The sequence below is a fragment of the Glandiceps talaboti genome, chromosome 4 (assembly GCF_964340395.1).
Source record: "Glandiceps talaboti chromosome 4, keGlaTala1.1, whole genome shotgun sequence".
NCBI lineage: Eukaryota > Metazoa > Hemichordata > Enteropneusta > Spengelidae > Glandiceps > Glandiceps talaboti.
The window spans coordinates 26,156,428-26,174,680 of NC_135552.1; the positions used below are offsets into that span (position 1 = coordinate 26,156,428).

Sequence of the window (18,253 nt, forward strand, 5' to 3'; positions counted from 1 at the left end):
TGGCATGTAGCTGAGTGAAAATTACTGTCCGTTGCTGAAATTTGGGAAATTTAATAATGAAACAAATGACTTATTGTACTGTTATTTCAATTATTACAAATTATATAATCATACTTTATACACTTACTTTTTTTAAAATTTTCAACAACAAAAATTTTAACCAACCAACCCATCATTTTCAAGGTGTTATGATTGTTGAAAAACACAGAATTAATATATGTATGGGCACCCTCAGCCTGTTTATTAATACTAATTAATGTATAATTGTTTTCTTGAGTTGAGTATGGAGGTATTCTACCTCCAAGGGTTGAGTAAGTCTGTATTAATCAAATACAAACTTGAAGCATTCACCAATTTCACTACTACATGTGTAAGTACCTTTTAGAGGAAGTATTTATCTATAACTTTTGAACCCTTTTATGTACAAAACGTACAATCTTCTTGTTTGGCATGTAAAAACCATGTACTTGTAGTGAAAACTCTAAATGTAGTATGTGAAAAACACATTAAGTGGCACACATCGTTCTGTATATGCCCTGAGGGCCTATGCTGTATTCATAACAGTTTCAATCTCCAACAGCTGTTGTGTACATGGATGAGTTTTTTGTTGGTAACAAGCCATTAGTATCACACCTAAGTACATACAAGTGACACACACAATGACAGAAGAGTTTAACACTGCATACATTTCTATAGGTTTTACAGACTTTTAATGTGTCAAAACACTTACAACTTAATGTTTTATCCCCATTCATATTAGTATTTGTAAAGCTATGATACACACATGATATCAAGGACTTGTACAAACATGATGATTAATCTATATAAAAAAAATAACATATTTTGATGACGTTGATGACAGAACAACAAATATGCCATATAGGAGCAAGTTTTAATCCTGAATTTATCATGTGGTATAACATAGACCCTCCACGGTGGAGGGTCTATGGGTTTAAGTATACCAATTACTTTCATCACATGGGATATTACATTTAGTATTATTGTACTAATACAAAACATATTTATCTTCATTTTAGTACTACTCATCCATTCTCTTTGTTGAATTCCTGGTCTTTCCATCATTCAGTACTTCATCTCCAAACACCAAATGTTTGATGGTCTGAGATGTACATGGTGGCACCATGGAAGTAGAACCCATGGTGGCACTTACAGTTACACTCACAGATGTACACTAGCCCACAAACGTTTCTCGGTCTCACTGTCTCAAGTAGTTTGGTGTAGAGATCTTCGTGAGCTAGCAACATTGTTTTTTTTTGTAATACAGTCATTCATGCTAACACCAAGACCTGGGCTACCTCAAGACATGGCTGTATTACTGCATGGATGTATTACTCACTAATACATCCATGATTACTGTAATACATCCATACTCCAGACATGCATTTGGCCAATACCTAACAACACCAAATTCAATACGATATGATTTTCTACCTAATCTTTACTATGTACTCCTGGTTCTTTTAAGTTGAACTTGTATTACAATTTACTACTTTCCAGAAGGGTATACCCTGTAAAAAATGGCTTGGGACATAGATGCATAGAATTAGAGACTATTGTAAGTATTCACCTACAAAACATCACCTTTACATTACCTAACACTGACTGCTCTAACCCATTAAGTTCTATTGTTTGTTGTAATTAAACAATAACGCACAAGCTGTTAATTAGCGTATGTTGTAATAGTAATGGCATTAGAAACATTCAAAGACTTTTTCATGACAGATAGCAAAATAAAGATAAACATCTCTGAAAAAAAGTCATTCCAAATTAGTCAAGTTCCGTCACTGTCTATGGTTTCATGAAGTCTGCATCATGTACAATGTATGTATATTAGTTGTACTACACTTGTACTACTATCGATATATAGTACTCACACTACATCATGTATGCCTGTAGCATGGAGGTATAAGGGTCTCCCCTTTATACACATACCTCCATGGTAAGCCTGTAGCATACACTTCTGAGACTATAGAGAAAGTTACTGCAACAAAAGAACTCTCACATCAAACCCAAAACACTGAAATAGAGAAACTAAAATCCTAACCTTCTGGATTCTGTAACAGCATTGTCATAGATGATCCAAGTTCACAGCATTACTTGACGTGTTATAGTGCTGTACATATGAACATGCTAGATGTGGTAGTAGCAGTAAACAAAGTACAAACCACGGCACATTTCTACTTGATGTATGCAATACAGCAATGATATAATACTTCCAGCTCAACCAGAGTACATTACTACAAGAACATCCATAGACTATTGAAGCTAGGGCTGGTAAAATCTACAGTTGTCCAATACAGCTATGCTACTTTATCCAGTGTCTGTAAATACTACAGGTATGTATGCAATAGCAATGATGCTGACCAACTGTGACAACAACAAAGTCCCATGTGGTAATCAATAGCTCTATTGACTTCTTGTCCAGACAATGCCTGATTTGAATACAAACTATGTTGACTTCATTGTTTTTACTAATATCACCAACAATGTCAATCAATGCAGAAAAGCTAACAGAACAGTTACACAGGGTAAAACAGGACTGATAACACAAAAAACAAACTGTGCAATGTCAGACCTTTGATTCTCTAATCACAAAAAATGAACACAAACTATAGCCTACAGGATTAGCAAGGAAGAGCCATTCCAACACAAACATTTTTTATTGATAAGAACATAATTACAAAGAGTTCAAAACAGTGAAGTACCATTGAGTTAACTTTCAATGTGTTTGTTTGGTGATACTCTATAAAGGATCCCTCCTGAAGAGGACTTTGGATCAGGACAAATCCAAGGACCAACGACAATTTTCTAAGCTGAACCACTGGTGTGGATTAAATACATTTTGACATTCTCTGGTCTTTAGCTGTACAAGTCTAAGGCAATGAGACCATATGCCCAACAACAAATTGCTATGCCAAACATGGCAGTATATTATATGATCTGTAACAACTATATTTTATCTACCTGTAGATCCTGTATGCCTCTACAAACTAAGCATATTTGTCTAAGAATTCTTCCATCTTGCCGCCAGAGAATCTGTTTTTTGCACAGAAGTTAGTACATGTGTATATGTATCACAGCAATTGATATAGGCAACAACACAAGTACATGTAATGCATGCAGTTACTGTAACCGATGGATCATCTTGTCCCAATAAATATTTGACCATAGACCCTCCACCCAATGGGTGGAGGGTCTATGATTTGACCAAGAATGACAACTCTTAGTGTAGTAATTGGACACACTGATACAGACTTGCTCAAGTCTGTGGCACTTTGGTGATGTATTCGACTGGTAGTCTAGTTCCTATACTCCTATTACACTGGTAACAGTCTAAAAAAATAAGGATAACATTAATGTTTTTTCAGGGTAAAAACCATATCAAAAGACTATTTTTCATTTTTTTCTTTTACAGATTTCTTGGTTATTCTGTCATTTGTAATACTACATGCATTACCCCACGTCTTGATATCAAACTACTATACTATACATTGTAGTATCATACTATATCATTAGCACTGACTGACAGTTTGGATGTATCGATAATTCTCAGTAATACATCTATGCTGACAGTTTGGATGTATCAATAGTTCTCAGTAATACAACTATGCTGACAGTTTGGATGTATCGATAGTTTTCAATAATACATCTCTGTTGACAGTTTGAATGTATGGATAGTTCTCAGTAATACATCTATGCCGACAGTTTGGATGTATCGTAAGTTCTCAGTAATACATTTATTTTGACAGCTGCCTTGTTTAGACACTATATATAGTTTGATGATGTAATTACAAATGTATGTCACTGACAGACATAAACAACATTCTTACATACCAAATGTAAAGAAGTATGCCTGAAGTCACAAATGCTTTCACTTGTTTATAGTTAAAATTAAGAAACGTACAAAATTTTGAACAGTGAATCAAGCACTGATGTAGTTACAATTGATAACATTTCCCATTTTTTACACATGGCTTTTTAACTGTAAGAAAAACTTTATTTAAAACTGAGCCATATGTGATACTTATTTATTTATATATGTATATGATATTCTTTGTGTCTTATGACCCAAAGGTCTGGATGTGGCTATTTTTTTTTGTAAATTTTATTTAAGTACACATGTATTGTAAAATTTCATTAGGTAAGTCCACAAAGGACACCTTGATAATAATAAGATAACATACTGTATGATTCATCATGTAGACATGTACATGTAGATAGTACAGTTATTATACTTCCTGTGTTATTATTTTATTAACAGGGTCATGGAAGAGCATTGACAGATACAAAAATATGACAATTCACATATCAAAGCTAAAATGATGATCCCTCAATCAACTTAGATCATCAGAGATTTGGCTTAAAAATGTTGTTTGTCAGTATGTCAAGTCAGATAGCCAAGTCTCTTGGCTATACATGTACTGTCAAGCCAGTATGTCAAGTCAGATAGCCAAGTCGCTCGGCTATACATGTACCTGTCAAGCCAGTATGTCAAGTCAGATAGCCAAGTCTCTTGGCTATACATGTAGTGTCAAGCCAGTATGTCAAGTCAGATAGCCAAGTCTCTTGGCTATACTGTCAAGTCAGATAGCCAAGTCTCTGGGCTATACTGTCAAGTCAGTATATTCGATAGCCAAGTCTCTGGGCTATACTGTCAAGTCAGTATATTCGATAGCCAAGTCTGTGGGCTATACTGTCAAGCCAGCATATCCGAAAGCCAAGTCTGTGGGCTACAAAGATCGTAATGTCAAGTCAGATAGTCAAGTCTCTGAGCTACATTTGTATACTGCCAAGCCAATATATCAGATAGCTAAGTCTCTAGGCTATACTGTCAAGCCAGTATGTCAGATAGCTATGTCTCTGGGCTACAAATTCAACCAAGTTGAAGTAAACTTCGGTGTATAAATTTCAGTACTTCAGAGTTATCCCAGTATAAAATAATGATATAAATGACAAATTTACATAGCAATAAATACATTGTTATGTAAATGTATTACTATTTTTCCCAATAAATGATTGGGTGGAACCAACTATTAGCCTGGGGAGAACCCTACATGTATCTAGTGAGTACAGGTATTTATTGTGTTACATTTGTGGATGTTGTACACACAGTGAAATAAACACAGGTAGATAAACACACAAACAAACAAACAAACAAACAAACAAACAAACAAACAACATAATCAAAATAAAATAGAATACTTTTACCTTTGAACCTGACAGTTTTAGGTTGTAGATAATTACTCTTCATGGCGACTATTACATCAATACTACAACATCAATGGACTGAAATACTTTGTGAAGTAAATCACACAATGTTGATATCTCCGGTATCAGCCCAAGTATGCTGTGGTTATTTATGGTTATATCATACACATATACAGTTCTCTTGTGTCATATATCACATTACACTTTTTTATATTTAGTGGTTGTCAGAATACATGGATAGTTGACACAAATATCTCTTCATATTATTAATTCACCGAGGTTATCTTCATCAATTTTAACGTCATATTTCTGTACCATCATCACAGAACATTTCTATGATTATATTTTAAGCCTATCATGTACTATTACATAACATTCCCCACTGGCTGCACTTGTATATTCCAAGATATCAAACACATGGGTCCATTCTGTTATGCAACTTTCTGCATGCTTGTGCAGGGAATACCAGAATGATTCATAGATAATCTCTTCGATATCCATACAATAATTAGGATGAAATTTAAATATCTGCAATGTCTATCGGTATGTATGTACTTGTTGACAAATTTAGCTGTTGTTCATTAATAGCAATGAAGACTTAATAGTTAAGTAAGAGACTTTAATTGTATACATTGAGTGACCAGTTAGAAAATTTGGAACTTTCCGTTGTTTGTATAATTTATGCATGGGTTAACCATCAATCAGATATTGGGTTAATGTATTCACTTGTGGAGTTGTAGAGTTGTCAATATTTAGTTACATTGTATCAATCACAGTCATTGGGTATTGTAGTTGAATTCTCTTTTCTCTGTAGTTGATGATAATCAACCTACATGGTTGACACTTAACCGATTCGTGTTGATTTGTGTCTATACTGTCACATAACAGGCCTCCAGCACTACATGTAGTTACGGCATCAGTTTCACACCCCATCTATATCCACTGCATCCACTTTCCGTTGTAATTCACTTTTCCTTTCAAATTGATATCAGTCCAATAGTTATGAGATCCACTCCACAAAACTCAGTTGGTTGAAGTCTACAGTATTTTCACACAGTTTGAAGATGTGTGGGTAATCCTTTGTAAACATGGATGTAATATTTTTAGAATCCCATATCAGCTACAGCACTAATCCTGGTGGTACTGGTGGTGGTGGTGTATCACATGCATGAACCCAACTAGTTGAATACCATGTGTATGTTTGAAAATATTCCTCAGACTGTCCTAGCTTCAGCTGAAAAAAACTCTGATTTCAATAACTCCAGAGAAAATACATGACAGTTATGCCATCGATATGTGACATATCTCACCACTATGAAGGCACACTTATTCTGTATGTAATGATAGTTATCGAAATTATAATTCACGAGTAAACCTAGGTCATGGCACTGCAGGGGGTCTTATTGCCTTGGTTCCAGCTTCATCAGAGTATAAAATGGATAATAATGAGGACAGACTGTGGCCCTGTATACTGAATATTCTAACATTTATGTTATTGCATACAAGTGCAGGCAGGGACACATGGATGCAGGTACATGTATCTAGGCATCTGTTGCTTTCGATGCAGAGTAGCTATCCGTGGTAAAATTTACGGCATCAAGCAACACATTCAATATCATACATGTCTCATCCTGTTCATGTGTATCTATATGTTCATCTGTATAAATCAATATATATGCCGAATGTAGCTTACACTTGTATGGAAGACCAGGTAGGTGAAAATGTCATTATTTTTGGTGGAAAAGAAGACAAGTCTGTGGTCATCATAAACTAATACAAGTAGAAAACCACGCACTGGAAACTTTAGTGTAATGCATGCAACATCTCATTTTTCATAATTTCTCTCATTTTTGTGTGGAAAGTATGCAATAACCCTGTATGATGCTTTGTTCTGCATAAATATAGAACTTACTGGTACATGGTGAATGCATCCTCAATCATTTATACACATGTGACTGAAATCTATCTGTTTTCTCCTAAACTCGGCTTTAATGTTATGTACAGTCTACCATCACTGGCGTGGCACAATACATGTTTTGGGGCAGCTTCATGCAATTTGCCACGTTCACAGTTTGCATCCAGCTGTTACAATTACTTACAATTGATCACACTCTTTCACTTTTTATTGGTTACTTGTTGCAATATTGTCTATTGTTATGCTAATAATCCACTATAATGTAAAAACAAAACAACAAAAGCACTATTCTGCATAAAAAAACCAGTGTATTTACCAGAATCTACAATGACACAGAAAGCTACCTGCCAGCAGATTTGACCAATGTAAATCGTAGCGGTTGATCCTGATGACAATGCTTAACTGTTGAATACATCTAAAAACCATTGTTGCACACCAGATTTTTATTGACAACATGTAAAATTACAAAATCATTAATCATATTTACATTGTTGAAACCATCTGTTGAAGTGCAGCTTACAACCGGATAATACAAGTGTATTTAAAGTATCATATTCTAATTTTTTGGGTCTGAAAACATGATATAAATAGCTTTTCTGGGTCAAAAAATAGCTTACTCCATACTTCTTTTTACTGTTTTTTTTTTTGTAATAGATATCTAGTTATTTACATAAAAAATGTGATAAAATACACATTTTAGAAATCGTTATTATGTAATTTATTGTATCATTATTTATTATCATTACATTGTTATCCATACAATTATTTTAACTATTACATTATTTTGGTTGTGTTGTACAGTTTTCAATTCTAAATCTCTTTCTGACAACTGACATATTTGCTACTAACCATTCAATTCTTGTAATCTTTTTTTTTTGCTAAAATTGCCATGGTTGTTGACAAAAGTAGACACAGAAGTAGAAATTGATGTCACAGAATGTTAGTGCACACTGGGTACACATTTCTGACAATTTCATTGATTGTTCTAACCAGTCATGATGCCACTTTTAAAGCATTTGACTTCACTCACTAAGAAATAACATTATACAGAACTACATGTATATGGGTTAGTGGTATACCAGTATTTGATTATGTTGGGGGCGCGAACTGTACGCTGACCCTGGCACAGGCTCTTACTATTTCGTATCAGTATCCAATTGTTGTCGAGTTTTTCTTCCCAGTTTTTCGTAATGATGTACATGAATATGTGTAGAAGAGGTCTTGTGATTTTTGGAATTGTGTGTCTTGTCCTAAGTTTAATCTCACCAACTTTCGGAAAGGACTCAGAAGCGAGCTACAAACATCATGGCAGCCCTATTGTCTACACCCGTGAGATGCTTCTCAGTCTACGGCATACTGGAAAACACGCCGTAGTGGACGTGGAAGTGAACGAGTTTAATGCCACTTTGCGGAAAAGATCAGGTAACAGTAAAAAACGGGGCTCTAGAGGCGGTGTAAAGAACAGGATAAAGAGAAGAGGGTGTCGACTTCCCTTACCGGCGATAACTTTCTCAAATATTAGATCATTGCATAATAAGATGGACGAACTTTCTGCCCAGGTGAAATATGACGGGGATTATCGAAGGAGTAGCTTGTTGTGTTTTACTGAAACATGGTTAAAAGAAGATTCACCTGACATAGATCTTGAGGGGTTTACTTGTATTCGCCATGATAGAGACAAGGAAAAAACTGGAAAAAGCATAGGTGGAGGACTTTGTATTTTTGTTAATGACAACTGGTCAAACAACTACACTATTCGCGAAACTGTGAGTACAAAAGATCTTGAAATCCTAACAGTTTCATTCAGACCCTACTATTTGCCCCGGGAATTCGGACAGGTGACGGTAATACTTGTGTATGTACCTGGTCCAGACAATACAGCAGCAGCCGAGCGCATAGCGCAGAGTTATAATGCAGCTGTTAATCGATCAGTCGACCAACCCGTCTTCATTCTCGGCGACTTTAACATGTGTGACATCAGTAGTCAACTGCCTAATTTGCAGCAATATGTGACATGTTCAACACGTCTGAATCGCACCTTGGACAAGTGCTACGGTAACATCAGTGATGCCTTTTCTGTCAGAAGTGCGCACCCACTTGGTCGGTCTGATCATGACGTCATCCATCTTCTTCCAAAATACAGGCAGAAATTGAAGACTTCAAGACCAAAGACAAAGGTTATAAAACATTGGACATCTGATAGTGTAGAAATACTGCAAGCATGTTTTGAGTGTACGGACTGGTCAATGTTTTTCGACAGTTGCTCAGATAAAGAAGAACTAAGTGATACCATAATTTCATACATTAAATTTTGCGAAGATTCTTTCATTGGAACAAAAACTATACAGGTGTTTGCAAATACCAAACCATGGGTACGTAAAGATCTGCGTAGTCAGTTGGCAGAAATTAGGAAAGCGTTTAAACAGAGTGATACGATTAAGGTCAGAGAACAACGTAAAGTGTTTAGAAGTATGGTTAAGCAAGCTAAAATTGATTACAAGAATAAGGTTGAAGACAATCTCAGTAAAGGTAAAGCAAAAGATGCCTGGAAAGGCCTTAATACGATTATGGGTAAGAATCAGAAGACGAAGGGAATAAGTACTGATGACCCCCTAGGTTTTGCAAATGAATTGAATCAATTTTATGCCAGATTTGATATACATGATTTTAGGAGTGAATGTGATACTATTTCTCAATCTCTTACTCCATCGCCAGTAACTATCGAAGAGAGAGAAGTTGCTTCTTGCTTTTTAAAACTTGATCCTTCCAAAGCCTCTGGACCAGATGGCCTGAAGGGTAAAGTTTTAAAAACATGTGCTTGGCAGTTGAGTGGAGTGTTAACCCGTCTATTTCAACTACTTTTAAACACTTGTTTCGTACCCAGATTATGGAAAATATCTAACATAATCCCTGTCCCTAAAAAACCAAATCCGAATCAATTGAATGATTACAGACCAGTTTCACTGACATCAATCCTTGCCAAATGTATGGAAAGGCTAGTTAGTAATCAGCTAAGAACGTCTGTGGCCGATCGCTTGGACCCTTTACAATTTGCTTACAAGCCCAAAAGAGGGGTAGAGGATGCTAGTGTGACTCTTATAAATCTAATTGCCAGTCATCTCGATGACGCCTCAAACTACACTCGAATTCTATTCATGGATTTTTCTTCTGCCTTTAACACAATCCAACCCCATCTGTTGATTAAAAGGCTAATACACTTACAAGTCAATCATACAATCGTGCTTTGGATTAGGCAGTTTCTAAGCGATCGACCACAGCGTGTCCTTGTAAACGGGCATATGTCTAGTGAACTAACGTTAAATACGGGTGCTCCACAGGGATGTGTCCTGTCACCCATGCTGTTCTCAATTTACACAAACGAAGTCAGTATTTCGAATACATTGTTAACTTTAATCAAATTTGCCGATGACATGGCGTTAGTTGCGAGACTGAAAGATGAAGATTCATTGTCAAACTACTTCCTTGAAATAGGTCATCTTTGCTCTTGGTTCAAAGATAATTTTCTTACGTTGAATATTGCAAAGACAAAAGAATTAGTTCTTGATAATCGTAGAAAGTCAGATACAATTGTACCCATTAATATTGACGGTCAAAATGTGGAAATAGTGTCATCGTTCAAGTATTTGGGTTCTCACTTAGATCAGGACCTCAATTTCAGGATAAACACCGATAGTATATACAAAAAGGCTCATCAACGCCTTTTTCTTTTGAGGAAACTCAAGAGCTTCGATGTTAGCACACATATTCTAGTTTCTGTTTATCGCTGCTGTATTGAGAGTGTTTTGACATTTAATATTGTCTCTTGGTTTGGTCACCTTTCCGTTAGAGATAAGACAAGACTTTCGAGAATTGTGAATATGTGTAGCAGACTTGTCGGGGTAAGGTTCACTGAGCTTGGAGATCTGTACAAACAGGCTCTCCGTAGGAAAGGTCTGTCAATTCTAAAAGACCCATCCCACCCATTATATGACAGATTTCAGTATCTGCCTTCAGGTCGCCGGTTGCTGGTGCCTAGGGCAAAGAAAAATATATTTAAGAAGTCGTTTGTCCCATCTGCTGTCGCTGTTTTAAACGCAAATATGCCGAAATCACTGACAAGGAGCAGGGCTCCAACACCTGTCAGTTGAGACTTTTAGTCAGTCTTGGACAGTTTATATTCAATTTGTGTGTGTTCCGTCTTTTTACTCTGCTGTTTCTGTAAGTTGTTTTTGTCGTTATTGTCATTGTAGCCTGGTGCCGAAGGCAAATTTCCATTCTATTGGATAATAAAGTATATATTATTATTATTATTATATTATTATATTATTATTTGGTGATTGCTGTCTTAAGACAGACAAAATGAGATATAACGTAAACCAGTGGTACAAATGTCATTTTTACAAAGAATGAGATCAGGTCAATAAAAACAAAAGTATTACTTTTTTCAAAGTATAAATGATTGAAATAATTCTCATTGTAGTTAATCCCCTGTGGTATCCACATCTCAATGTCAGAGATCAAGTCATAATTTAACGTCTGACAAAAGAGATTGAGACTGCATTACCGCTACATACATATATACATAACATGTAGGAACAGGTACATGGTAAAATTAAAATTTTATGAACAAATCTTTATTAAAATTAAGATTAGTTTAATTTTATTTGAAATTTTAGATCAGATATAATTAAGCTAGTGGATTTTGTAGCCAATTTGATGCACAACTTTCACAGAGTACTTACTATTGGTACACCAAAATTTGGTGTCCCCTATCCCTTACTGGGTGATGACTCAAGAAATCCCAGTTTTCATCATTTTGATCCAAGTGTTTGCCTTTCATTAAACTAAAAAATAAGAGGGTATACGGTATACATTGTAGGATAGAGGGTATATGGTATACATTGTAGGATAGTGGATATATCGTATACATTGTAGGATAGAGGGTATTTGGTATACATTGTAGGATAGAGGGTGTATGGTATACATTGTAGGATAGAGGGTATATGGTATACATTGTAGGATAGAGGGTGTATGGTATACATTGTAGGATAGAGGGTATATGGTATACATTGTAGGATAGAGGGTATATGGTATACATTGTAGGATAGAGGGTATATGGTATACATTGTAGGATAGAGGGTATATGGTATACATTGTAGGATAGAGGGTATATGGTATACATTGTAGGATAGAGGGTATATGGTATACATTGTAGGATAGAGGGTATATGGTATACATTGTAGGATAGAGGGTGTATGGTATACATTGTAGGATAGAGGGTATATGGTATACATTGTAGGATAGAGGGTGTATGGTATACATTGTAGGATAGAGGGTATTTGGTATACATTGTAGGATAGAGGGTATATGGTATACATTGTAGGATAGAGGGTATATGGTATACATTGTAGGATAGAGGGTATATGGTATACATTGTAGGATAGAGGGTATATGGTATACATTGTAGGATAGAGGGTATATGGTATACATTGTAGGATAGAGGGTATATGGTATACATTGTAGGATAGAGGGTATATGGTATACATTGTAGGATAGAGGGTATATGGTATACATTGTAGGATAGAGGGTGTATGGTATACATTGTAGGATAGAGGGTATATGGTATACATTGTAGGATAGAGGGTATATGGTATACATTGTAGGATAGAGGGTGTATATTGTAGGATAGAGGGTGTATATTTGTTCATTATTACACTAATTTATTAATGGATAGACAAAATCATGTCACTGCCTTGCTGCATGCCCCAGCCTTGCCCCAGAACAACTGAAATCCTCTTTCTAGCAGGGGGCTATTCAAATTTGTTTGTACACACAAGTTGGGCAAAATAGGCTTAAATCAACATATTGAAAGATTAGACTGTATTTCTTTGACATACACTGCTACATATACATAATGTAAGTTGTCAAATTACAAGCTACCACTAAAACCATGCTGTTGTTTTCATGGACTCTAAGCACTGAGCACTGAGCACTTTACAACAAAGCCAGCTAATCAACCATGAAAGTGTTTACACCTCAAGGATATAATTACATGATGAATAGAGTATAGAATGACTTATACAAAAAGACTGTTACATTGGTATGTAGTGGTATGTATGTAGTGGTATATACAATGTAGTGATATGTAGTGGTATGTACAATGTACAATGTAGTGATATGTAGTGGTATGTACAATGTAGCGATATGTAGTGGTATATACAATGTAGTGGTGTGTAGTGGTATGTACAATGTAGTGATATGTAGTGGTATATACATTGTAGCGATATGTAGTGGTATATACAATGTAGTGGTGTGTAGTGGTATGTAGTGGTATGTAGTGGTATGTAGTGATATGTAGTGGTATGTACAATGTAGTGGCATGTAGTGGTATATACAATATAGTGGTATGCTGAGAATACAGTGGTAATATATAAATATGTAGTGTTACAAAGCATAATATTAATAAGGGTGTGCATAAGGGTGTACCATATAACTGTATATGCAACCCTTACCAGTTTCACGGAAGACATGTCCAAAACAAATACTCAATAAGAATTTGTCATTTGAAGTGTTTCTATTTAGTATTAGTAATTAAATGGCCACTTTTGTGTAACAAACGTGATGTTATCATTCAAGTACAGTCAATTGTTAGCTTACAATCAAAAATTTCTGAGGCTGATTACATTTTATAATTAATAACACACTACATTGTACAAAATGCACTGACAAATGTGTCCTTCAAGGTCAACACCATTAGGAATTGGGTCAGATGTTCATTGCAAATATACTTTCACAATAATGAGGTAAAAGAGACTTGTAGTTTAGACTGCAAAAAATGCTAATTGGTATATGCCTTTTAATTACTTGCCATGTTAATTAAACTAATAGTTTAAAGGCCCAGTTTAGAGTAAGATTAAAATTTTGGTGTGAAAACAGACAAACTTGCCCAGTAGAGCAGCTGAGCTGATAGAATACGTTTGTTATGAACAAAAAAAAATGATTCATTTCAATCCTCACAGCTCGTTCCAATGATCAAATAACACAAACATGAAAACCTGGGATTGAAACCCTGGTCTTTGACAGGAACACTAATAACGACAATTTTTTTCAGTATAATATGCACATGTAGTCTGTAGAAAATGAGTTCAAACTAACTATAAATAACAATAAGACGAGACAGCCATTATGTATAGGTATTTATAGAACATGTAGTATACAGTGTATACTGTACAGATATGGACAAGCTGTGAACATTTGAATCAGGAATATTTGATCTTCACGATATTTAAATTTTGGAGTTTTCTCATTCATTTATTTAGTTATTAATAATTAATACTTATTTGTAAAAACTATTAATCAGGAGTGTTTGACCTTAAGGATGAATTTACAAGTTTTTTCATTATTACAATTATTTATTTATTTGTAAAATATATTTATACATTGTTCATATATTTAATTATTTATAAATCTATTAATGAGGAATATGTGACATACATGTAGATACATACAAATTCTGTGGGTTTCACTTTTTTAAATAGTTATTCATTTGTAACCCTATTGTTGTTTTTCATACACCTTTCATGTACCCTCACAACTATATGACTAATGAGTGAAATTAATTACTTTCGTTTTAATTAAAATTAATTTTGAACTTAATATCCCAGGTATGATGATTTGCTTAATTCAAATATCAAATGCAGAGAATAAATTGATATTTGATAGAAGGATTGATGCATGCTGACAGGAATTTATCTTGTGTGTTGAAAATGAAGGCTATCACTGACCTAAACATCATGATAAACTCAGCCAAATTTTTCAAAAGCTTACTAACGGAGTCCAACAGATGCAAAGTACAGAAATTCTCAAAAACAAAATGTTGACATTTCACATTTACACAACTGAAAAGTGTGTGTGACCTTTTGAGAATGGTTTCAGTACAAACACATACCACTGAGATGACAGAGAAGCAACAACTTCAACCAGTCTACCTAGCAAGTTCTCTACAATTTATATAATTACACTGAAATACTTAACATGTGCAATGTTATTACCATGCCAACAACTGCTACCACCTTTGGAGTTCAAACTTCTAATAAAATGTCACTCTAGTGGTAACTATGGTAACAGATAAACAAGGGAGAAAAATGTTTGATATTACTATTACATGGGTTAATCATATATGAATGTTTAAAATATTATTTATTACAACCAAGCAAGACATATTTTGCATATAATTAATGATTTAGTACGTTGTATTTCAAGCTGTCACTATACATGGATTTGAAGAGCGCCACCATTTGGCACAAATGAGAAAGTTGAAACAAACCTTCCACGTCTTAAGTTCACAATATGGTTTTCTCTTAAAGATTATGACGATTACATCCTGTGGCCTACAAGAAGTCCAAATGTTCTTACCTCTTTTTGCCTCATAATTCTAGCAATCCTGACTACAATATATATTTGACGATGTTATAGGTCAAGCCTACAAGCATACATCATACAAAATATTACAAGTAATAAAGTTATCTGTATGTGAACTGAAACCACACAAGCACATAATAAATATAATGGTTTATTTTTTATGTTCTACCCAACTACATGTACATGTATTTTGTGAAGCTCTCATATTACACATGTGTTTATAGAATGACAGTCTTGCATGTCATCATCTTTCACAGTAACATACAGTATCATTATGTATACCCTACCACAACTGTAAATAAACAGGCTTACAATTTAGGTGTGGAAAAGTGTTTCCTGGCAGAGCCTTAGAAAAGTTGGTCTGGAACAAAAATGATCCTAGTACATGTGTAATGCACTTTTATGCAATGTGTCCAATGATGAGACAACACAGATTAACATAATGATCTGGGATTGAATACTTGGCCTTTAAATAACTATCTATCTGCAGCCACACCCTGGATTTATATTTCACACCATGTCAACAGACTCCACAGTTCACTTTCAGCAGTAAAGAATTAATATTTCATTTTTACTTGTTTTTCAATCATCTACAACATACTAACTTACTATTGTAAGTCTGTAAGACATGACATGTCATGCCATCCTATCAGATACCACTTCAATTGAAACATATGCCTGGTTATGGTTGAACAACACGACATATCTTCCACAGCGTAGTACCTTAAAAGTTACACAGTAACCATAATATGAAGAAAATCAATTCTAGGAAATTGACCTTTTAAGTTTATAACATTTTCTGGTTTTCACCAAGTGTTACACAATATGCTAGTCAAATACAACTCAATTATCAGCTTGTAAAATTATATTTCATAATGCGAGGAGGATATACATGTACACAATAATATGCCATTGCTTCATGAAATGTTAGTAATCCACAGAAGGATGGCAAGACTCAAGAGTGTATTTAGGCCAACACGCCAAAACAACTTTACTGTCTCTACTGCAATGATAAAGGAAGCTGAATTGTGATGAGGAAATATCACAGGGAAATATTTCCACTGAAGAGGAAATAATTCAAGGAATTGCAATGTTGAAACCTATCATTTTCAAGATTATGTGTAAATTCCAAGCACAATGTCAATCCATGTTTCATATGTGTATTTCAAGAACTATCATGAAGATCAAAGTTTGACAGGATTACAGTGTGCTAATTGAGTATCTACAGAAACTAAATATGGTTTTCTTTTAAAATAGGAAAGAGAGGGTAAGGTTGTCCCACTTTGTTTTACAGTACTCTAATACAGAACATATGAAGAAATTTTTACATATGTTTAAATCTATCATTGAGAAACATTGAGAATTAACATTATTTCTCAAAAATACTAATCTTCCATAGACCCCTATTTACATAGGGTCCTTGATTTTTCTCTACATCTTAAACATGCATAGTCTTTGCCATTATATGTAGGATATATAGAAAAACAACAAATAATACTATTTTTCTCAACACCCCTGGGTCTAATCCATTATCCTGCACATAGGACTATGATTTTTCCGGGTATTTGAATTTCATATCCTGTTTGTGAAACATAATATTTTAACTCAACGTGTACTTTTGAAATTCATATAACTAAGTTATATGATGTGAAATTCAAAGGATTACTTCCTGATATACATGTGGTATGAATGAGAATAGAGTCTGATAGAAACTGAAACAATCTCTTTAAAATGATCACATATAATTAAGTTTTATAGGGGTTAACACTTCAAATGAGGCACTTACATGTACTTTTCTTAATAGTAAAGATATCTGATATTAGTCATGAGATTCATACAAAAATGTAACACAAATAAACTTAAGTAATAAATGTACTTGTCTTAATGAAAGAGTGATGAGAACAGGAGAGAGAGAGAGAGAGAGAGAGAGAGAGAGAGAGAGAGAGAGAGAGAGAGAGGGAGATAGAGATAGAGAGAGAGAGAGAGAGAGAGAGAGAGAGAGAGAGAGAGAGAGAGAGAGAGAGAGAGAGAGAGAGAGAGGGAGGGGGGAGGGAGGGAGGGAGGGAGGGAGGGAGGGAGGGGGAGAGAGAGAGAGAGAGAGAGAGAGAGAGAGAGAGAGAGAGAGAGAGAGAGAGAGAGAGAGAGAGAGAGAGAGAGAGAGAGTAAGTAACGAGTAAGAGTAAGTAACCAGTAAGATCCTCGAGAAGACATGTTAAATTTGAATTTTTCATCCGATCCGAAATTTGACCCGTCTAGCATTTCAAGCAAGTTGGTAATCATCAGACATCCATGGTTACATCTCTTATACTCCATGGCATACACAAAGTCATGCATGATATCAAAGTCAATTCGTATGAAAAAACGTCTCATTGCCTTGGTTACAATTTAAAAGCGTTTCAATGCCTGATGAAAGTGGAATGTAGAAGAAAATGTGTACGGTTCTTCAAGGAGGTACATTCATGAGTAAACACAATCTAAACAAATACAAAATAGCGACTTCCTATCAACATGATCTCAGCTGCTTACAATATTCAATATTGAATGGAGAGCATTATTTCATTGCGTCGTACTACTGGCGGTAAACTTACCACATGCGTTACCTCGTCTCTCCATCTTCCGTCCAAATGTGGAAAGCGAGTGGTGAAGACTGCTTCCTTCACCGTCTGGTTTCTTCTGAGACAGGAAATC

The 18,253-nt window shown here is 35.0% G+C and overlaps 1 protein-coding gene across 1 annotated transcript in view; it reads right to left on the bottom strand.

The window, feature by feature from the left end:
• Window positions 1-18,220, bottom strand: part of LOC144434404 (uncharacterized) — a 46,230-nt gene extending 28,010 nt beyond the window's left edge. The window contains exon 1 of the mRNA XM_078122854.1: window positions 18,154-18,220. Within this exon, the coding sequence (XP_077978980.1) occupies window positions 18,154-18,178 (25 nt within the window). The 5' untranslated portion in view covers window positions 18,179-18,220. The remainder of the gene's footprint in view (window positions 1-18,153) is intronic.
• Between the last annotated feature and the right edge of the window lie 33 nt (window positions 18,221-18,253).